Below are 23,479 nucleotides of genomic sequence, written 5' to 3'. Positions count from 1 at the left end.
GTACATAATCCAATAGTATAGGACAGAATCTCAAAGATAAATGTGTTTTTACATTTTGTAAAAAGAAATAGAAATAACTGCAGTGTAGCCCAGGTCTTTGGTTTTCATAAATTTTCAAAGTCTCAGTCAGCCAAAGCACAGAGACTATTGAACAAAATCAGCTCAGCTACTTTCATAGGGAAAAAAATGGATCAATGTGAAGAGCTTCCCAGAGCAACCAGAAGGATGGCAAGCCCTACTTTGCTATCTCATCTTCTGCTGCAAGTGCTAACACTTGATTCCCGTTCCAGGCAACTATACTGGTAATTTTCACAATTACATTTTCTCTCTTTATTTTGTATGGATCTCTGTGTAGAAGCTGGAGTGGGTTTCAGCTTCTAGATATCTAAATGTAGGTGTCTAAAGGAAGGGTTTATTTCAATTGTCTCAACATAGGTACTTTTTGCCATTTGAGATGCTCCAGGATATCCCACATGATCTCTGACTGCCTACCTAGAAAGACATAGGTCTCCCATAGGTCCTATGAGACCCCTAAGCAGATGTCCCAGATGCCCTAGGGCAGTTCAGATTGCACTAGGTAACTATGTTTAGGCAACTGAACCCAGTCTAGATGTCTACATACTAGTTACCGCTCTGAGCTTTTTTTCAGTAGAGACATAATTCATGGAGTTAATGGGGTCTAGATACCTTGCAGTGACCAAAATTCCACTTCAGGGTGGGCTGGGGTGTCAGTGTCAGAATAGGGCTGATAGAGCGGTGGTATTATCACTATAGTTGTCTGGGATGTTCTGCTAGCACTGGTGCTGAAAGACCCTTTAGGTGGCTACTTCAGCATTTCAAAAACAAGCAAGCAACAGAGCGGCTCAAGATTAGACTGGAGTTTGGAGACATTTAACCTCCCTGGCATGAGATACAAACATTGCTAAGTTCTACAACATTTCAGATAAACAAGGTAAAACTTTTTCAAGTGGCACAGATTTTGCAGTTTTTAAAAGGACTACATTGAATGGGAAAGAAAGGACATTTAGTGGATTTTGTTCTTCTGCCACACTCCTACATACAACAGAAATCTGAAGTATGTGTTTTAAATAGTCTTTATTTCCGCACTCTATTTACAAGTACTTAGACAGCTAAAAAGATAATTCGTTTTGTCCTGCACATACGGAGATCTCAAAATGACCCCTTCTAGTTTCAAGTCTTGCTGTCAGTGAGTTAGATGCAGTCTTAGAGAGTATTTTTTCTTATACGATAGATATCCATTTATGTTTCACTAGCAATTCAGCCTTAGTTTTCTGAAACCGTGCTTTAATAGGCAGATCAATATGATGCAAGCTATTTCAGAAAGCTGCACCATGTCAGCTCATCTGAGTCTGAAGGCACCACTGTAAGGTTCTCAATACTTGACAACTAATCGGCACTCTTGCTCATCGTACATGCAAAACGTATGGATTTCCTTTTCTTGTAAGCTGCCTGCTGCTGTGCAGATGGACGCCGTCTGCAGTACACCCCGCGGATGAAATATGCACTTAGTCAGAATGTCATCATTTCTCCCGGGTGTGCTACTGATGATTACAATGGTATGTTCACACACTGTATATCATTCAGCCACTGGTGATCAACATCAGTATCAGTGCTGTGGTTCTGTTCCCATGAGCAGTTTAATGACTGATTTCCAAAGAGACTGCTAGAACAATGCTAAACACTTTTGAAAAGTCCCACTGTTGAGATTTCTGTGTACTTTACTGATATCCAGACAGGAGGTGAGTTTTTTCCAGTTTAAAAATTGGGAACTCAAGTTGTGTAGAAATCTCTTTGCTTGGCTCCTGTAATATGCAGTTTTCTTTTCTAAGTGCCTGCTATCGAAGAATGGCTATGGGGGTCCTTATGCTAGGACCATAGTGGCTTTCCTTAGAAAAAGAATATAAACACATATCCTGATTTTCTTGAAGTGAGGGCAGATATGAACCCTATTAGTCAGTCCAGTGTAGGATAGATGGAAAGTGCAGGTACGTATATCTGAAGTTCCAGCATGGCATAGCGCTATGTGCAAGCCATTTCCATCCATAGGTTACAGGTAACAGACTGTTGTTAGTCTGTGCTGGGAAAAATCCTTTAGCTGGAAACCCAGGGTAGCCCCAAGCTTAACAAGAGGAGTCGGGTTGTGCAGTGACCAAGTGCTACTTGATGGTACCTCCTCGGGCAGGTGGAACATTTCTGAGGACTAAGTGTTTCACTTCCAGGAGGGTCGAGCTCTCCCCTCAGCTCCTGCACCAGGACTGCCAGTTATCCCCTGGCTGCTGAGTACCATAAATGTCGCTGGCAGCACCAGCTTCCCTTTTATGGAGCAGCAGCTTTCCTAAAGCACAATTGCACTGGAACGCAAATGTCTTCCTGTTGAAATCGCTGCTATTTGTCCGTAAATAAAGCCAAGATTTTTTTTTTTTAATGTGTTTTTAAGTTGGGTGTGTAAATCTATATTTAGGAACCCAATTGAGTGGCCTTTTTTTAAAGCAGCTGCTGACCACTCAGATGTACTTTTTTTTTCTACCAGTAAGTTCTACTCTCTGCTGAACTTGGAGACATCTGAGAGGCACAGGGCCAGCAGGCCTAATTCTTTCCAAGTCCTTGGGGCTAGCATTTCTGGTTGCCGACCACAGACTTTCAAAGACCCTGACTAATAGGAAACCCCCAGGAACAACGACTAACATGGAATTTAGACTAAGTCTGCACTTGTGTCAGCTAGTGGGTTTATTTCAGCTGCTGATGACAGCTTGAGCACAGGGCAGCCCCTGACAGACTCTTCCCCGTCCTTTTGGTGGGGATCATGGAGGTATGTGACATAGGGCAGTGGCAGGCTCTGCACCGTAGGCACTCTGCAGGGGATTCTGCAAATGCAGCAGCATTGGGATGATCGTGCAGTGTTGGATCAGACCTGAAGGTTCAATGAAACCCTTTGCACGGGTGTAAGAGAGAGCGGAATTAGATCTGTAGTATTGTTTTCAGTACCTTGATTTGGAAAAATGTTTGACCAAGAGTTTTTTTGGTAATTAAATAGAGACTTGGAGATTTTCATTCCCAGAGAAGCACAGTTAGATAAAAGGAGGGGAAATGTTTATTGTGGGTATCAGCCCATTCCAGCAAACCGATCCTTTTCCAGAGGATCCGAAACTGTGCACCAGGTGAATGCACTGTGCTGTTGAGCACAGGAAACACTTGCATGAAAGTTTCACTTATAAGGGCTTACAATCTCACTTTTATTTCTGGATGCAAATGAGAGTACTGCAAGTTTCTTTATATAAACTTGTTAACATATATATTTACACATATACAAAAAACCCCCATCATCATGACTTCATGGAAGCTCACCCACTGATCCTTTGGGTAAGAGGTAATCACACATTGGCCTGCTAAGACATCATAATTGCACACCAAGTAATTACATTTGGGAGCTTCTGCTGCAATTTAACCCAGTCATTAAATTTTTTTTAGAGGTTTTGTGAGCTATAATTGTTATAAATGGCAACCAGCCCAGTGGCTCAGCAGCAAAACAAGGTTCTGTCATGCTGGAGACCCCAGTTCAAGGACAGACAAAGTGTCTTGGGCATTGAGCCAATGCACACTAGCTGTGCTCCAGCAATGGCAGTGCAGCTTTTGGTGAGGAGAAGGGGCCAGTGAGTAATTCCAATCGCTTAGCTGAAATGTGATGCTACCAGATGTAGAGGCCACCGCAGCTTGAACCCTGCCCTCACAGCCACAAAGAAAGGATATTAAATACATACCAATGGGGAGGAAGAGCCATGAAAATGTGGAGGAAAAATGTGTAGTAAAATCTTTCCTGCGCTCTAATTGCAACTTTGGCATTCTCTGAAGGATACGTGACTAAAAAAGCAAATCCACCATTATATTTGCAGACACTTCAGTTAACTGATACGATGGTTAGCTGAACCTTGGAAAGACAGCAGCCAGGGGTTAGCACAATCTCTGCATGGGACTGATTTAAAAATGCAAGAGGAATGTCCCATGTGGGCATAAGGAACTTATCTTGAACAAATATTATCTTGAACAAAAAATTATCATGAACAAATTATCTAGAAAAATTATCTTGAACAAAGCCATATTTTGAAGTTACACCAAAAAAAGGCAGATGAGAATCTGGCCCATGTACTTACAAAGTTGGGGGGGGGGGGTTGACCATATAAAGCTGAGACTGTGTGCTGTTTGATAGACTCAAAGAAGTGAAAAAGCTACGAGTGAAAACATTATGCTGTTAATGACAAAGTGCAACCTTTCTCTTCACTTCAGAATCATTGATGGATTGTATTTAAAATGAATGGTACGAATATTCAGGGAAATTAATTTTTTTCTGCTTTTGTTTTGCACAAACTTTGATATTGATGCAAAACACCTGTTTGCACGGAAAACAAAAACCTATAGAACTGACAGGTACACTTAAACTACTTAGAAGTCATATAAGCCACATTTATTGGCATCTAAAGGATTGTTTATAAAAATGTAGAGCTGCTTTTAATTACTTTCCTTTATTTGTCTTAGATCTCCAAGATGCAGACACTTCTGTATGGAGTACTAGAACTACATCCTCCCCTTTAAACGCTGTTACGTCTAGGCCTGAAAATCTGCTGAAGAGTAGCACAGAGATGTTCATCAGGAACGTGACTGAACACTTCAGTAAAAACCTCTACTTTGACTCAAAATCCGCAGTAACAGAGAAAGCCTGGATTCCAACAACTACTCTTCAATACTCTAGCACCACTGAAGAGGTAAGGCAGAAGAATTATTGATTGATTTTTATTAAGCCTGCTCCACTCTGTGGGGCCTGATAGCTATTACAGGTGGATGTTTGGTGGACAAAAAAAAAAAACAAATCAGCTACGGGACTAAGCTTTGTTCTTTATTTTGATGGGATGCTTTGTTCATGCTCATAGAAGCACAGCTGCAGAAAAATTCTGCCTCTTCTGTACAGCATGATGGTGGTGTGCACGATGCATTGGGAAAATCTGTGAGCTAGAGGAAAATGCTCAGGATACGTGAGGAGCAATGGAAAGCTCATGGATGGATGTGACAGGAGCCATGGGATCCTGGTTACCTGTTCTTAGTGACTTAGCCTCTGCCATTGGTTTGTTGCATGACACGAGGGTCTAGCTCTAACTACGCTCTAGGAATCACAGTGTGTCTTATGACCTCATTTAGGATATTTGAGTCCTAAAATTACATACATGGTTTACAGATCAAAGCAAGTGAAATCTGAATTTTTTAACTTGTATTACAAGTCAAGGCAGCGTCAAGTTAAAGCTGGCCTTGACCCCGGTCAGCTTATCTACTGACCGACAGGCAGAGCAGAGACACAGACGCTTCTCGATTGCTGCTCTGCCCAACCACAAACAGCCCTGGCAGAGGAGGGGAAGAGGGGTGCTGGCCCCATCCCTAGAGCTAACAATGGGCATTCAGTACCTCCACATCAGTTTCTGGTCTTCCTTTTCTGTGTGGGCAAGGCACAGTTAAGTAATCTGAGAGTAAATCTGGAATCACCATTGGCAACATGTGTATGGGCAGTTAGAGCTGAAGCATGCATGACATTATTGGTATTGCTATCAACACATAGTGGTTTAGAACTGAAAATCCCTAAATTCCCTGTGGCTTCTTGTCCAGGAGACCACACTGCACTCAATGTATTGGGGCAGGCAAACATGTTGTTTCAGTTATTACTTTGGGTGTCAGTGTTACTGTGGATGAGACTAAGAAATGTGTTTTGTATTTGGGAGGGCTGTGTGCAGAGCAATCTGTACAATCTGGTATGAACAACATCACTAGAGACAGGGAGAAAGGAAACATAGTGTCACCCAGGACTATGCTGACCCAAATAACCAACTCAAAGGTTTATGGACCTGTCACTGCTGTTCTAGAGCTGATGAGGGGAACGGACTGAGCCAATGATGGATGCACTGCACCCCATTCCATAGCTGATGGAGATAGTTCATATAAAATAGGATTATTCTGGCTTAGTGCAGGCAGACTGAGCTTATTTCACTATGCTCTCTGTTCATATGCGTACCACCTGTACAGAATACTGGTCTCCCGCAAATTGAAATCTCCTATTTAATCTGGTATTACCCAAACTGCCTCCAGCACTCCTACTAAATAATCCCATCAGTGCTAAAAAAGGCATAGAATCATAGAATCATAGAATGGTTTTGGCTGGGAGGGACCTTGAAAGATCATCTAGTTCCAACCCCCCTGCTGCGGGCAGGGACACCCTCCACTAGACCAGGTTGCCCAAAGTCCCATCCAACCTGGCCTTGAACGCTTCCACGGAGGGGGCATCCACAACCTCTCTGGGCAACCTGTTCCAGTGCCTCATCACCCTCACAGTGATTTCTTCCTAATATCTAATCTAAATCGACCCTCCTTCATTTTAAAGCCATTACCGCTTGTTCTGTCACTACATGCCCTTGTAAACAGTCCCTCTCCAGATTTCTTATAGGCTCCCTTCAGGTACTGGGAGGCTGCTAGAAGGTTGCCCAGAGCCTTCTCTTCTCCAGGCTGAACAGCCACAACTCTCTCAGCCTGTCTTCACAGGAGAGGTGCTCCAGCCCTCTGATCATCTTCATGGCCCTCCTCAGGACTCACTCCAACAGGTCCATGTCTGTCTTGTACTGGGGAACCCAGAGCTGGACACAGTACTCCAGGTGGCATCTCACGAGAGCGGAGTAAAGGGCGAGAATCAGCTACCTCAACCTGCTGGTCACGCTTCTTTTGATGCAGCCCAGGATACGGTTGGCTTTCTGGGCTGCAAGCGCACACTGCTTGGTCATGTTGAGTTTCTTGTCTACCAACACCCCCAAGTCCTTCTCCTCAGGGCTGCTCTCAATCCATTCTCTGCCCAGCCTGTATTTGTGCTTGGGATTGTGCCATCCCATGTGCACGACCTTGCACTTGGCCTTGTTGAACTTCATGTGGTTCACACAGGTCCACTTCTCAAGCTTCTGGACAGCATCCCTTCCCTCCAGTGTGTCAGCTGCACCACACAGCTTGGTGTCATCGGCAAACTTGCTGAGGGTGCATTCGATCCCACTGTCAGTGGCACTGTTTGAACTGAAGCTACTACCTCCCGGGTTTCTACCCCAGTCACCTCCTGATTCACATGATTTGCACTGAGCAGGTTGCTTAGGTCAAAGCTTTCAAACCAGAATCCTGATGTTAAGCACTCTAAACATATCCATAAAAAAAATAAATTCATTAACATCTGTCCCTTAGACCCTCCAGATGGGTCTGGACATTTGAATCTAGATATATCAATTTAGAAGTGCAAACTTAAAATCTTTGGCCTCCATATTCCAGTTTTTCTCTTTAGAGTGAAGTTAAAAACATTTCAGTCAAACTAGCGGGGATGTTTAAAGGATTAATTGGTTTAACATGACACTTTGAAAACACTAAGTAAGCGCTGAGTATTGTTGCTAGGAAGACAATATATCCTATGAACTGCATTTGCCCAGGCTAGCTCCTCTTCTTTGTAGAAGTAAAGCCTTGATGTTATTTGGCTCTAAGTAGACTTATTTTGGGGGGGACAATGGTGACACTTCAATCGAACAAAATGTTTGGTTTAGAGCAGCCTTGGATATCAAGTAAAACTGCAGCTTGCACTTTCAAACCATGACAAAAGCTATGCAAAGCCCATTTCCTCTTGATTAGAGAGACAGAGAGAGGTTGGTGTTAAAAAAAAAAAGAAGTCAGGAAACCTTGGGAAAGTGTCTGAAAGGGACTTTGGAGCCTGCTATTAGAGACATGTCCGGCCACTCCCAAAACTCACTTCCAGTTCTTTTTTTTTTTTCTTTTTTCTCTTTTAATTAGTTTCTTGGCTTGCCACACAGATCTGTAAGTGTTAAAGGCTGTGTGACTGCTGATTTGCTAAAAGCCCATTTATTCAATTTATTCAGTCTGGAAATAATTACTCGCATTATCTTGGCTATTCTATATAAATATATTGCCACCAGTGAACGATGGACCCTTCCTGTTTTATTCCAGTGCTGGCAGAGTCATCTGTGTCAGACCTTACCCTTACAGCAGCTTTGTGATGGATAACGTACAGACGGAAGTCTCAAAACCCTTAATAAACCAGCACTTTCCTACTAATATAGCAGAGTAGTTTTAAAGATTTTACAATAGCAAGAATAAGAGTAATAAAGTAGGAACTTCTAAATTATGGGCAATGCTGAGAAGCAGCAACATCCCTTTTCTCCACACATTATCTTACATTAGCTTGGACAGACAGACTGACATTTCCAAGATCTTTAAATTTCACTTGTGGTAGTTTCAATTTCTTTCCTGGCACTTATAAGTTTGCACCGATATTTATTTATTTATTTATTTATTTATTTATTTATTTATTTCATATATTTCATCTACTTAACTAATTTACACCTACATATCTGAATTACATCTTCCCTGCAAATTCAGATTATGGATGTTATCAAAAATCCCTACAATGTGAGTTCCACTTTCCAAGAAAAGGAAGGTTACTCTAGGTATTCTCATCTTCGGAGAGGGGTTTGTAACCCAAACATCCCAATAAGCCTTCAAATTTACTCTTCTCAGTGCTGGAAAAATTTTGATGTGCCTTATAACATTAAGTCCAAAAAGCACTATCATCTAAAAAAGAATTTACACTGTAAAACTCTCTCACCTTAGACTGATAATAAGACACTTATGTCATTTTAGTCCTAGTTTAGGTCTAATACACACACTTTGTGTTTTCCATCAATGGTTTGTTTTTGGGGCGTGGTCCCTCCTTTTGTCCAAAGTATGTCAACATCTCTTCCAAGGTAGATCTTCTGCAGTGGGCTTGAGAATGGCATAATAACCAACACATATTTTTATCATCACTTAAGGTGATGTTCATAAAGTTATTAATCATCATAAAGTTATTTACTTTGTAGAATAAAGCCCAACACTTTCTGTGCCATGTCCCTAGGACCAGGCATGGAGCTCCACTGGGACCAATGAAGCTTCCCACAGGTGCAGGTGCCACCCACGAGCGCTCAGACCTTTGGTGTCTGAACAGAAGAAGGAGAGCTAAGGCTTTTTAGACATTTCTATCTTGTCTGACAGGCTGATGCCCAGAAAACTTCTACAGCAGCAGCTCCCATAGGCAGACTGATGTTTGTGATCACTAGCACCTTTTTCTCGCTGAAACAGGGCAAAAGTGAAATGGACATGGTGAATTTGCTTGAGATGCTGCTTTTAAAAGTTAAAAACCCATCATACAGTACAGAAAGATGCAGAAAAGTGCCATTCCTATGTGAAGAAAGTAAATGTGAAATTCCTCCCCCTTTCTGCAATCTCAAATTTACCCCGTTGTTGCCTATTTGAGTATCTGAAGGTCCAAAATGCTTCTGGCTACGTTTCTTCTCCCTCACCCCACATATATATATATACACGTGAGTTTTAAGAGACTGAAACCTAAACAAGAAGGAAATGGGCATGCATGACAGACACGGAATGCTGTGCAGCGGCTGCAGCTGATTCGGAGTTGCGCGCAGCTGGTTTGGTGCGGTCTGAAAACAGGGAGACTTTCTTGCTTTCTGTGGTGTGTGTAATTTTAGCTTGGGAGTTATTCAGGGGATGTGGGAAGGAATTGTTTCAAGGACACAAGTCAATGCGAAACAAAACAAAAAGTTGAGATAACTTGGTCGCTGACACACAGGCTACTCCTCTTGCCGGCGTGTGGGGCTGCGGGCAGCAGCTCGGCGTCGGGCTCTGCCAGGAGCCACCTTGCCGCAACGCCTCCGGTCATGGTGCCACAGGGCCGGGGAAAGGATGGAGGCCTTGGTGGTCCGCAGCTAATCTCTAAAAATGTCAATGTTTGGGACACAGGAGCTGGAATGCCGGTTTAGTGGTGGCTGAGACTGAAAGGAGATGGGGCAGGTGGCAGGGGTGAGGAGAAGGGGGCATGTGAGGCCAGAGAGCCATGATGTAAGGGATGCGCAAGGCAAGGCAGGCATCAGGCGAGGCAGGTGTGAGGCCAGGCGGGCATGAGGGTTGGCAAGGATGAGGAGATGGGGGCACGTGAGGCAAGGTGGCCCTAATGGAAGGTAGGTGCAAGGCAAGGCAGGCATGAGGTGACGTGGCCATGAGGCAAGGTGGGCATGAGGCGAGTGTGAGGATAGGTGGCCATGAGTTGAGGCAGCCATGAGGTGAGACGGCCATGAGGGAAGGTGGTCAATGAGGCAAGGTAGCCATGAGGTGAGGAGGCTGTGAGCCCTCGCGGGTGTCAAGCGAGGTGCAGCCAGCATGAGGCAGGAGTGCTGCCGGCCCCCCCCAAAACGAGGGGCCCCCGAAAACCAGGAGGAACACGGGGAGAGAAGCCCCAGGGGAGAGCCGACACAGGGAGGAAGCGGCGAGGAAGGAACGGAGGTGGGGTGGGAGAAGAGCGGGGAGGAAGGTGGGACCCACAAGGAGCGAGGGGCGGCGGCGGGTCCCGGGTCGCCGTGCTTCGCCCCCCGCAGCGAGACGCGAGGAAATCGCCTCTTGATTGCGGAAGTTGGCGAAAAGGGCTTCGGCAGAGTCAGCCCGGGTCAGAATGGCAGCGTGGGAAGCGGCGGCCGCCTCCCCCGCCTCCTCCGCTCCTCCTCAGCCGCAGGCGGGCGGGCGGGCGGCGGGCAGCTTCCCCCCCCCACCCCCCCCCCCACCCCACCCCGGTGGCAGGGAGGCGGCGAGGCGGCCGGGGCAGCCCCGAGCTTATGCAGCAAGCGGGCGGCCCGGCAGAGGGCTCGGCGGCCGCCGCGCGGAGCCCGGCGGGGGAGCGGTGGGCCCCCGGGGCCCACCGCGGCCACTTCGCTTCTTCGTGCCCCCCCCCCAACCCCACACCCACCCCCGCCGCCTCCCTTCCCCTCCCCGCGAGGGTTTTCGGGGTTAAAAACTGTCGGCGATGCTGAGCTATGGAGCGGGATTCGCCCTGTGGACCGCGCTGGCCCTAACCAAGGTGAGCGGGGGGAGGGGGGACGATGCGGGGGTCGCCCCTCGCAGGTCCCAGCCGAGCCCGGGGGACGCAGGCGGGTTTGTCCCGCACCGGCACAGCACGCAGCAGGGAGTGTGAGCCCAGGGGGGCAGCGGCGGCTGGCGGAGCCCGTCGGTTCTCTCAGAGTTTTCCCCGCTCTCCGCAGGCCGCGCCGGGGGAGGCGGCGGGATGCAGCGCCAACCTGACGGAGCGGCGCGTCGCCGGGCAGAGCGTCCAGCTGCGGTGGGGTGCCGTGGGCCGCGCCTGCAACTTCAGCCTGACCGGGCGCTCCGAGGACGGGGAGGCGACCGGCTGCCAGCCCGCCCCCACGGGCAACGGCTCCTACGGCTGCATCCTGCGGGGCCTGGAGGCCGGGACCTGGTACCACCTCCGCATCGAGCCTCTCGCCGACGGGGAGGCTGTCAACATCTCCGTGCAGACAGGTACGGGCAGAGCACGGCACGGCAGGTGCTCGGGAGCCGGGAGGGACGCCAGGCTTTTCCTTCCCGTCCCTTTGCTTCAGCCGGCTGTGAGAGGAGGAGGGTGATGCATTTACAGCTACTGTAAACGTACAGTGTTTGCTGAACGTACCTATCCTGCGCTTGAGGTCTCTTTACCCCGCTGCCAGGCATAACCACTGCCTAAAGTGAACCAAGCAAGCTTGAAAGAAGTTGCTGTGCGGAGACTAAGTCAGTGCTGGGAGTACGTTTCTGCTGCTCCCTTAAGCTGCCATCCAGCAGAATACTTCAAAAAGTAGTAGCTCTTAACGTCCTTTGTGCTCATGCAAAACTATTGGCTTTGTAGTTCCTCTGGTGACAGCTTATTTACTGTTTTTAAAATACAGTCTATTTCATGGCAGGTAGATCCTATTCAGGGATAGCTCACTGTTTCAGCCCATTTCTATACTTTCATTCTGTCTAGCCAAGAGTCTAAAAGTCAGAAAGTAAGGCTGAAACTTCTTGCTTGTATGTTTTCCTTGAATACAACCAGTGAGGTGTTATGATGTACAGTTGTGTGCAGAGCATTTACAGTGTCACATCGATGACTGGCTGTAAAAATGTTCCAGCAGCCTGCCGGAGTGCTGCCAAGGAAAGCCTCCTTTCTGCGTGTGTGTTTGTGTGTGTGTGCGAACAACTCATCTGCGAAGCAATGAACAACATAGAGCCACTGGCTGCAGCTACAGAACTGGACTCTTTCTACCTGTATTAGTGTTTTCTTAAAGATGATGAAATATAGTATTGTCTAATCTGTGACTGGTGGTAACACAGGACTCAAAGCAGAGATGTCTTAAATGAGGTCCGTCATTAAATGCCTCCCTGATTTGCTCCTAAAGACTTAGCTTCAGAGCAGTATTTTGCAGTATCAGTATTGAAGATTACAGCAGCCAGATACTTAACAGTTCAGAGATGTCATTTACTGTCAGACCCTTTTCCCAGCATTAACTGTACAGATGCATTAAATACACTCCATTAATTTGTTTTGGGACCTCAAGTTAAAAAAAGTCTAGCAACAAGTCTGCTGGTGTGATAGCTATACGGTAAGCACAAGTCATGTCACTTGGTAAAAATGAGTAACAGTTTCTATGCAGACAGTGATTTCAATCAGTGTCATGCATCATGAGAACTGTTTTGAATATTGATGACTCGTAATTTGAAAACTGAAAGAATAAATTAACCGTTATCAGAGTGACTGGTATAAGTCACCATCGTTGCTGGATAGTAGAGATCTATTATTGAACACTTGCGTAGAAGTAGACAAAAAGGTACCACTTTAGACCACATTTTGATTAATGCATAATCATTTAGACAGTAACTTGTACGTGTCATTTATGACTTTTTTATCCATAAATAGATTTTGCAAGACTATAAGATGATAAAAGTGATTGGAAGCAACTGCTGATTATAGTCATATTATGTAGCTGACTTCAGAGTGAAAAGGCTGATTGAAGTTTAAGTTGAAATACTGCAAATTAGTGGATCATAGTTGAAGTGAGGTTTATCTTTGGATTTTGGATAGCAGAGATCAGTCAAAAGCATGAAATAAGAGTAGAGGAACCATGGAGGTTTCCTGCAAAGACAGCTACTCAGATTGATCTGTGGTTCCTCGCTTCCCTTGGTTCAGTTACATTTGTTGCATTCTTTGATCATGTTTAAAATACACAGTTAGCTCCAAAATCTGTCAGTTTATTTTTTTCTAAATAATATATAACATTTGTTATGCCTGTCATCAACCCATGTCATACTGTCAATATTACGCATTTCAATGCAGAACGAGGGAGGATTATTCCTCTATGTTTCCACTAGGGGCAGCATTTTAAACCAGTTTTCTGGAAAGTTTTTCACCTGTTCCTTTGTAGCTTGATGTCAGTAGTTTTGTTTTACAATCTACTGAGTGAACATCCATAGGCATATATTCCTGGAAACTATCCTGTGAATGTGGATGTATGAGCAATATTTTCAGTCATATTGTAAACAAAATTCCCACTGATTTGAATGGTAGCGGAACTGAGCTATCATGGGCTGTCTAAAAATATGGTGTCTGACCTTGGTACTCAGTGAGGTTCCCTTCCTGAGCTCATTGGCTAAGAAAGATGGGCTTAAGTTGTTCTTTGGAGATGCCCAGCTTTCTCCACTGACTAGAAAAGGAGCCCAGGTTAAACCAGGCACCTGAAGTTTAGATGGTTGAAGTTAAGTGAGAGGAATCCCATCTTGCGTGTTTACTTTTGCAAAATGAGGTTTCGAACATCTGTATCATCTTAATACAATAAATGTACACAGAGAAAGCAGCAGAGTTGTTTATATACCTAGTTCAGAAACTTTAAATTTTTGCTCATATTCAATCTGTTAAAATTTTCATGCGCTCCTGCCTCTTATGAGTTCATTTCTCATCATGTTTCTTACACAAAGTGCTGGAGTAGCTAAGCCCATAAAATCCAAAATATTTTGTTAGATTTTGAGTGTGATCTGTTCTAATTAAAGACTTAAGGTAAAACCGATGAATAATGTGTACTGTAGTTGCAGTTATAATGTGAAGGCTTGGAGAGGATCAAATGCCTAACTTAATTTGGCCTTTTGAGTATTTAATTTCACATTAAAATCATACTTGTGATTTAAGTCTATGTTGTTCGCAAGTTTGGTATTCCAACAGAGTAAGTACGCAGCTCACCAAGACTGCATAAACTCTCAAGTAACACCAAACCCTTTGTGAATCTTTGAGTAGAGAAGCAGCTTCTATTCCACTTGTGGATGCATAGATCTGAAATCTAATAACGTGTGGAATAGTGGTACGGTAATCCACACTAGTCCACCAAGGTGGAGTCTGTTGTGTCTTTGCTCAAGAAATTTTGATCTATGGGTTATCAATTTAAAATGGCAAATATTTAATCCTCTAGAGCACAACTGAAATAGGTCCTCCAAAATCATGGAAAATACAATCACATACACACTGCATAAGCCAGGTATACACAGGCATGCAAACACACGTACCATGTTGGCAGTTGTGCTATTTTGGTAGACCAGGAAATGAAGAAAAAGCTGATAACACTGTTTATCGGCTCTGAGCTACAGATAAATATTCCACTGCAAACCTGAGATTACAGATGTTAGTAGGCACAAGTGTGCATATTTATTTCTGATCAGTATTTACCATTTGTTACAGTTTTTGAATATATGCATAGAACAGCACATAAAACCATACAACTAGTCAGCATGCTTGACATTGTAAAGTTGGGACAACGCATGCACCTGTTGGTCCTTCCATGTTATCTTCTTTATTGTTCTCAGTAAAACTATTTCTGTGACTGAGAGCTACTCTATAACAAAAGATGGTAGGATTGTGTCTTTCTTGATTTCAGATAAAATACTTTTTAAGTTCTCAATTCTCCACATGTCTGTATACGAGCATAACTGTGTATTTCAGTAGTGTATTTTCAGTGAATGACTAGGTCTTTAATTAAAATTCTAGTTAAAAACAATAGTATATGAACAGATCCTAAATTGCAGTTAAATTTATGAATTTCAGTTCTGAATTTGAATTGTGGTCTTGAGAGCCATGAAAAACAACTTGGCAACTCCCCCACTTTCAAATATATCGTCTGTAATAGACTTATAAATACCATTTTCAACATTGTTTTCTACAAAAATATTGCAGTGATATTTTTTTTACTGCCTAATCGAAGCCACCTGTACTGAGAGAACTAACAGGTAAATAAATTTTTGTCAGAAAAATTGCTAAATATTTGAATGAAAAGAACTCAAAAATTCTACCATCTAAGACACAGTCTGGTAGAGTATTTTTCCATTGTAATATGTAAATGCCAAAAGCATGGCTTGGCCACGTGTTCGCTTCTGTAAATTTCAAATTATTTGGGACAAATCTGATTTATTAGCCATCTGTAGGAACAACTACTGTGACATGGCTCTGACTATAGGCTGTATAACCCTATAATCCATAATCATGTGATGGTTATGATCATTGTCTCAAAAGGCAGAGTACAAGAAGAATATAAATAACCATGTAGGCTGTTTTGAAGATTTTCTAGATTGTGTATCATCCCTCAAAAATTAATATTTGTACTTAATAAGAACAATGAAATCAACCTTCTTTACTTAATCTTCAGAAAAGTCCTTGTGAAGTAGGTTACTGTTTTATGAAAAGGGAAAGCTAGGAAAAAACTGGATGATATGGTAGGAAGGTGGCTGAGACTGGAAATCAGGAATTCCCCATTACTCAGTCCTGGGCTCATATCTCTCAGTTATTTTCTTTTCCTCCTGCATAAGGCAGGGGTGTTTCTGTGCCTACAGGCTGTATTTAGGAGTCATGTCATTGGGATTGGACGTAACCATATCTATCATTTCTATAAAATGTATCTATAGCAGCTGTGCCACAAAAGTGAAAACGGAGGTGCAATATAATTCAAACAACACTAAGTCTTCTGGAAGACTCCTTTGTAGACCAGGAGACATTAATTCATATAGTATCAAATGGTATAAAAATATCTTTATGAAAATATTTTATTTCTGTGATATATCAGTGTTGTATCATTGCCAGCAGAGACTTGTATAACAATGTAAATGGTTTTTTAAGTGTTTGTTTCCATCCAGGGCTCTTTCAGCCCAGGCACTTCCCAATCTCATTGTTCCTTTGTTCTAGCGGATGTACAAAGCACTGAGTGTTTTGTTTTCTGGACCAGATAGATTAGATAAAGTCTGAATTTCTGAACTTCACCTTCTAGGCACGCAATTCTTTTCTTTGCTAATGTACCTTAGAAGACAGATTGCCCAGGACAGTATAAGCGCTTCTAAAAGTGTTGGAGGTGTCTTCTTTTGTAGAATTTGGCAAATAATGTGGGTTACAACGTTGATTACTTTTGCAGGACTATCAAGCAGTCAGCCTTATCCTCACTTTGTCAGAGAGTTAAACTTCTTGCAGTTACCATGACTTTTCTCTTGATATCAGTCAGATTAAAAATTTTTTAGCTGTCTGTGCATCTGACCATATATAGTGCTGGAATTTATTTCTGACTCCCAAAGTTTGACCTTTCTGATTAGAAGGAACAAGTTTATACCCCCACTATTCACTTTTGCCAGCATAATAGTCTTTAGTGGCTTAGTATATATTATAGGTGGAGCTGGTAGTCAAGCCTATTGTTAAGATTTCCTGACACTTTTCACTAAAACCTCCTGTCTCAGTTGCTGTAACTGGGTGAAATTTTAACTATTTGGCCTGAAGTTTGATGTGCTTGGTCTTTGGCTTGAGTTTTAATTTTTTTTTTTTTTTTTCCCCCCAGATTTAGGCAGAGTTAGTTTGGCCTTAAAGAAAGAGGTCAAGAAAATAAGATAGTTATTTTTATTTATTGATTTTGTTAAGTTAATTTTCATCTATTTTTCTGAAGAGCACTAGCATCTCCGTGGTCCAAAGCAGTAATCTGAATTTAAGCAGAGACCTAGGTTCAAAGGGACACAGTATTTTTCACAGAGTCACGGGCTGGTTGAGGTTGGAAGGGACCTCTGGAAGTAATCTGGTCCAAGCCTCCTGCTCAAGCAGGGCTACCTAGGGCCGATTGCCCAGGACTATGTCCAGACAATCTTTGAATGTCTCCAAGGAGGGAGATATTCCCTTGAAATTCCTCATATACTTGATTGACAGAGCATACCACCAAAACCTGGCATCAGTATGTTCTCAGCAGAGCTTTGTAAAAAGCAATTAAATCCTCTGCACCAGCCAGGCTTTGAAGAAGAAACAGCTTAAAGGCTACTAGCCCCATGATACCCATGCCACTGTATTCCTGGGGTGGGGATAGGTTCAACTTTGTCCTTTCAGCCTTTACAGTGCAGTTTTTAATTATGTGATCTCACACTCTTTCATCTGCCTTGTTCAGGGAACCAATGACTGCATTTGAAAAATGTTTTTATTCTTCTGTGTTTAAGGCACTGTACTTATGGAGACCTCAGTTCTCAGCCTGGATGCATCATACTCTCCCTGTCTGATAATGGCAAGAGTCGCCAGAGTGTACTCATGTGGAAGCCAAATTTAGTTGTTAAATTGTTGGGAAACCTTTATTCTTTAACTTCACAACTTGTGAATGCTTGATTTTGCTTTGGGTTGTTTTATGACACCTTTTTAATATGCAGTTGCTTAACCTTACTGGAAGACATAAATGTCAGTACCTTAGTACATGAACGTGTAATACATTTCTTTTGGTTTGCATGAAGTCTTGTGAGTGATGAATGCACCTGGAGAATATAAGCAACCAGAGTCTTTTATTTTGGTCAATGTTTGCCATCCCTTTAGAGTTATTGTATTTTACAGGTGATTTTACTTGAGAGCTTCTTAATAAACAACATGATGAAGACTGAGAGTTTCTCAGAGAAATAGTCCCAATTAAATATAGTTCCTAAAAGTTTGCCCAATGTACTGTTTGGGGTTTTTTAAATTTATGTGAAGAATACTACAGCAGAGCAGAAGCATATTCTATTAGAATATGTTTGAAGTGGTTGAAGTTAATACTAAAACCAAAGAACTGTTTCCCTTTAAAATAGTGAAAATGCTCATTCCCATTAGTGATAAAGTGTTTAGCATGAGTGCTAGGAAATGAAAGCTGCTGGTACAGTTGTATCTATAAAGCTACATTACACAGAGGCTTTGAGTGTAATTTGCTGGATTTTCATGTTTGCTCTTTCTTATTAAAGTTGTTACAGTTTTACTATCAGGAGATTTCCAAGCTTGCTATATACACTGGCTTGTTATATACACAACTGGCAGTGTTTTTCTGTGTGAGTGAGAGTGTATGTACCCAAGTAACATTTTTTAATTCTTACAGGACTCTTGTAGACAGGTTTCAGTGATATGCTGTTTGTAAGTGTAAACAAAAAGACTTTTTGAAAAGCATTGGCATCATGATGATGATAAAGGGAGAGTTTTTAAAGGTTTTTTGTGCTATGTAAAACTTGAGACACTCCCAATGCAAGATACATTAGTGTATGTTTTCTGATTTTTTTTTTTTTAACTGCAGATCCCTTACCACCACCTCGTTTTGAAATTAACAAGGAAAAAACTACCCTCACAAGCTTACAGGTTCAGTGGGATCCTTCCTCAGGAAAGGTAGACTTGTATAACCTGGTATTATTTGATCATGATAGTAAAAAGATACAAGAAGTCTCCATACCAGGAAGAATTTCAAAAATGGAAAACACTTTTTCCGGTCTCATCCCTGGGAATAAATACAACATTGTCCTCCGTGCAGTTGCTGGAAATAAGAGTACCCCAGAACTTCGCATAAATGGATCTACTGGTATGACTTCTTTTACTGTAGTTCATGTAAATAAAATCACTTACAGTATTTTACAGTTCTGCATTTTGAAATTAACAAATATATATCATTCTTCTACCTGGCAAGATGTAGATACATATGTATCTATTGATTATATATAGAAATAAACAAAACATAAATCTCTGACTAACAGAAAGAGTTGTTTGCTGAGAATGAAGGCATGTTGTTATGATGTATTTGGACATAAATTTGGCGTTGGGTTTTCACTAACCCTGAAGAACTTCAACATATTTCAAAAGTACAACTGTTCAAAATTGCTGAAGTTGTGGAGATAACCATTAGGCCTTAAGCATGTGGTTTTTATTCCAACAGTGCCATCCCCTGTGAAAAACATTCAGGTCACTGTCAAGACAGACACCATCCATGCTTCATGGTCTCCCGGCTCTGGGCGTGTGGATCATTACAGGCTGGTGTTATTGGATAATCATGTCCCAGTTCGTGAGATTCACCAAGAAGATCCTCTGACCTCCTACACTTTCTCAGGACTTACAGCTGGCCACCTGTATAACCTCTCTATCATAACCCACGCTGCAGGATTGGAGAGCAGCAGTTTTCAGAGTGTCAGGACAGGTATGATTTCAGAATTCCTCGCAACAGAGTAAGAAGCTAAGGCCATAATCTAATAGTATTACAGGACATATTGCAGAATAATAAATGATTCCTGTTCCAAGCGTATGTTCCCAGACTTCAGTGGCTGAATTACCCTTGGCAGGTATTTCTCTCCAAAGGCTATAGAGGGAGCTAGAGACACCATAAGCTGATTTAGTTTCCTAAGTTACCATTACAGCAAAGTTAGCAGCTAAATTTGCTTTTACGGTGTCTGCAGCTAAATTAACTGCACTGCTTAATGCAGGCAGCTCCATTAAACATGTAAAGTTAGGTGTTAACAGTCTGAGTCCAAGTGCCCTGGTATCACCTCGTATCTGTGAAAGAGGTTCATCTGACTTTTTCAGTGAATTGAGGCAGTGTGTAGCCTGGTTATTTCACAGTATTGAAGACTGTTTAACTCCATGATGATTCTTACATAGCTGAAAGAGAGGTGTAGAGCTTGTGAGTTTTGCAAAAAAATATTTTCTGTGTCTTTTTTTCTCTGAATTGCAAAATACCTGAGCTTCTAAACAGAAGTGGAAAAAAAAAGTAAAGCAGGTTAAGAATTTTGAAATTGAATGTTGGCTGGGTTTTGTTTGTTGGTTTTTTTTTTTTGTTTTTTTTACAGAGAAGTATTGATTCAGGGAACCAGAGTTTTAGAAGTGAAATTTTTTTTCAGGAAGGTTTTCCAGAATAGAGTTCTGTGGTCATAGAGAGAAAAATAAGATGACATCCTGCTAGACCACAATGGTTAAAACACTCATGTAAGCAAAAACAAGACCATGCCTTTGCTTTCCTTAATTTCTGGCAAACGTAAGGTGCAGTTTCTTTGACAAAGATCTCACCATGTAAACATAATTTAATATTAGGTGAGCAATATTGTGATGTCTAGGGCCCACAGATGATGCTATTGTCACCTAGCACTGGCTGTTCTGGGGATTATATTCTTGGTTTATTTTATTTCTTCAGATTTTTTTATTTTTTCCTGTTGCAGGGTGCAAAAATTTTAAATCTCACAGATTTTGTCAGAACAAAAAAGCACTCCATCTAGCTTGCTGCATGGTCCTCCATTTCAATACCTAGTGTGTCCCAAGCCTGAGAAATGAAGATACTGGAGGCAGCTACGCCTTTCTTTTAGTGGCGCATTTCAATAAAGGAGTTTGATTCCAATCCCACCTACGCTGGTGTAAATCAGGCATAGTTCCAATGCTGCTGTAATGTTTATTCTACCAAAACTCACACAGGCATCTCTGTTCTTAGGAGCATGTGCCTGGTCAGTTTGATAGCCAAAATGACTAGTGTAAGTGCAGACATGGCTAACAGATTTTCTGTTCTGTGAAATGAGAGCGGTCATCCTAAGAGGTGTCGCTCTCAGTGGCAGAATGTCTTAAACAAGGCTGGGTTCAGTTTCACTGTGACCAGGCTTTGCCCTTTCACTGTTCAGGCACAATCATTCATACTCTATCTCATATAACCATTTAAAAACAAAACTTTAAAAACAGTTTGGAGGCAGCAGGTCTTATATTTTCTGTGGTGGAAATATTTTATTGTCTTTCTTATTTTCTTTTTTTTTAGCCCCAGCTGAAGTCTTAGATTTGATGGTGACTAACGATGACAGCTTAGATGCTTTAAAAGTTAAGTGGAGAAGACCTTCAGGAAACCTCAATTTCTATAATATCACTCTGTCTCATCTCGGATCAGTTAAAGAAGTCAAAACTCTACAGCCACCAGTCACAGAGACTCGCTTTGACAAGCTAACTCCAGGACGTCTTTATCAGGTTACTGCCCGCACAATCAGTGGTGAACTGTTTACTGATCGGATGGCAACTGGCAGGACATGTAAGTCTTCTGCTTCAGTAAGAACATTGTAACCAATGCTATTTTGCCTACACTGGCATTGTAGAAAATCATTGTAGGAGACAAAATGATTTGGATTCCAGGCAAAATAAGATAAAGAGCACAATATTGTTCTGGGAGTACCCTTTCCTGACTCTGGCAGCAGTTAATCTGGCAGCCAAAAGCAGCTACAGCAAAGCTTGGGAGCAGGAAACAATAATGCATTTTGGACCTTATAGTTGGGTGAGTCTGTTACAAAACTGCTCCACGCTACTCCACTTCTGACCAACTTTGTTATCTTGAATTCAACTCAGCGTAGTATATAAAATGAGTTACATTATGGGGAAGTTTGCATGTAGTCAAATTGTTAACAGAATTTTAAGTAATTTTGCAAGGTCTAATATTATCCCTTGCTCCAGACACAAATCTACAAGTAGGAAAAGATTAGGTCTCGGTTTTCTTTACTACTGACAGCATGGATTAAGGAAGGCATGTAGCAGTCTGGGTAGAGCTGTTTTGTTTGTCGTCTTTCAGAAGTATAATTTTCTTTCGGGTATCTCTTGTATGAGTTCTGAACCTGAATAATCCTGGCATAATTCTCCCACAGCATTGCTGGCCACAAAAGTGTGTCATCTTCTCTACACCAAGCTGGCCCAGGCAGAATTTAGATGGGAGAAAAATATATAAATGGGTGAAGAATACACATATAAATTGTTAGTAGACTCAGAGCCAAAAAATATAAAATGTGTGTGTGTGTGAGAGAGAGCAGAGTATTTATTTTAGAGAATATTTATCATCAACAACTAAGCATCTCATGTGAAAGGCACATCCTTGACATACCTAGCTGCTACCCCATTCTCAGTGCAGGATGGAAGAGACCTGACAAGCTTTTCATGTCCAGTAAGTACAAAACTGGACTGGTTTCATACATGTCTTTTTTGTTTGTCTAGCCTACCATTAAAGACCTTTAAGATTACCATTTCCATCTGGAGGGAGAGGTTCAGGCCCTCACTGAAACCACTGATCCCCAAATTTGTGAACTAGACACAGAACTTTCAAAGTTGGGAATCTAGAAGTCCCATTTCCAAGGGTGGTGATCATGTGCAATTCCTTCCCTTGACTTTTCCAGCAGCTTTGAAAACAGTCACTTCAGCAGAAGCTTTGTGGCCTAAAGATAAGTTTGTAAATCCAGGCTGTCAGATCTACAGATACTGAAAGGGTTTAACTCCTAGGACCCCTCTGTAACTCACAGAGAGAACCGGGTGCCCAAGAACATAGTCTACATCGCTGTGTATTGAGAGGGTGCCTACGGCTGCAGAACCTGCTGAGGAATGTTGTGGCAAGGAATATGGACATCTCAGGGACTGAAACTTGGTACCGTAAGGGTGTAATGATGTCCAGCCAGTCTGACAAGACTGAGCTTCATCTGTTATGATGCAAGTACTTCCGTGCTTCCTAACAAAGCACTCTGCGCTTTTATCCACTCACTCAGCAATTGAAACACATCTCCTATATTCACTGTCATGTGGGACATCTAGGTCTGATACCCACGTATACCTGTGGGAAGTGAAACTGGTAAGTATTTTGTGGTGCTGGTAGAAATCTCTCAATCCTTTGCTGGGTACTGAGCAATTAAATATTAACTAAGCCAGAGAAAATGTGTGAGCATCATTCTAGCCTTGTGGTTTACAGTTAAAGTTTGCTGATGGTCTCAGGGCTCCAATGCTGATCTCTGGGTATCTTAACACTAAGCTATAGGTATCCTAACCTAAGGGTCTGCGTCTGTCTTCCAGTCTCTGCTTGGTGTGGTTAATATCTAATTATTCTATGAAACTCAGAAAAGCTTCAGTGGTCCAGTGTGACCTGCAGCAGTAGGGCAGGAAGGTTGAACATGTAAATTCAGAACCCTTGACGTGGAGGACAGGACAGAGTGGATGTTTAATGAACCTCATTTTGAACCTCGCTGCCTTACGGCTGGGAGGGCCTAGGACATACAAGGCCTTTGTGGAAGAAGCCATCAGATTTTGTATTTCTGCTGCTAAGACCAGAATTTGGCCCATAGTGGTTGAAGTTTTGGCCTTAGCTTTAAAAAATTGGTTGACAGTTTCTAAGTGAACTTAAGTCCAGGAAAAAGCTGGGAAGCTAACTGAAAACTGCAGGATGCATCCGAGAAGTGAAGGGGGGAGATGTTGCCTGCCCTAAAAAGTGTTCCC

At 42.5% G+C, this 23,479-nt stretch overlaps 1 protein-coding gene across 3 annotated transcripts in view; it reads left to right on the top strand.

The window, feature by feature from the left end:
• The window catches only part of PTPRB (protein tyrosine phosphatase receptor type B), a 69,611-nt gene that overhangs the window by 6,292 nt on the left and 39,840 nt on the right, over positions 1-23,479 (top strand). For 2 of the 3 annotated variants that reach the window (XM_075746707.1, XM_075746700.1), the window contains exons 3-7: positions 4,552-4,778; positions 11,178-11,454; positions 18,525-18,803; positions 19,155-19,412; positions 21,006-21,269. In XM_075746707.1, coding sequence (XP_075602822.1) covers positions 4,552-4,778; positions 11,178-11,454; positions 18,525-18,803; positions 19,155-19,412; positions 21,006-21,269 — 1,305 coding nt within the window. Of the gene's footprint in view, positions 1-4,551; positions 4,779-10,517; positions 10,997-11,177; positions 11,455-18,524; positions 18,804-19,154; positions 19,413-21,005; positions 21,270-23,479 lie in introns of those variants that run through there. The other variant, XM_075746718.1, reaches the window with a different exon arrangement.

The sequence above is a fragment of the Balearica regulorum genome, chromosome 1, assembly GCF_011004875.1.
Source record: "Balearica regulorum gibbericeps isolate bBalReg1 chromosome 1, bBalReg1.pri, whole genome shotgun sequence".
Taxonomy (NCBI): Eukaryota; Metazoa; Chordata; class Aves; order Gruiformes; family Gruidae; genus Balearica; species Balearica regulorum.
Note: the sequence above shows the minus strand (reverse complement) of the source record. Positions and strands in the feature narration are given on the sequence as shown.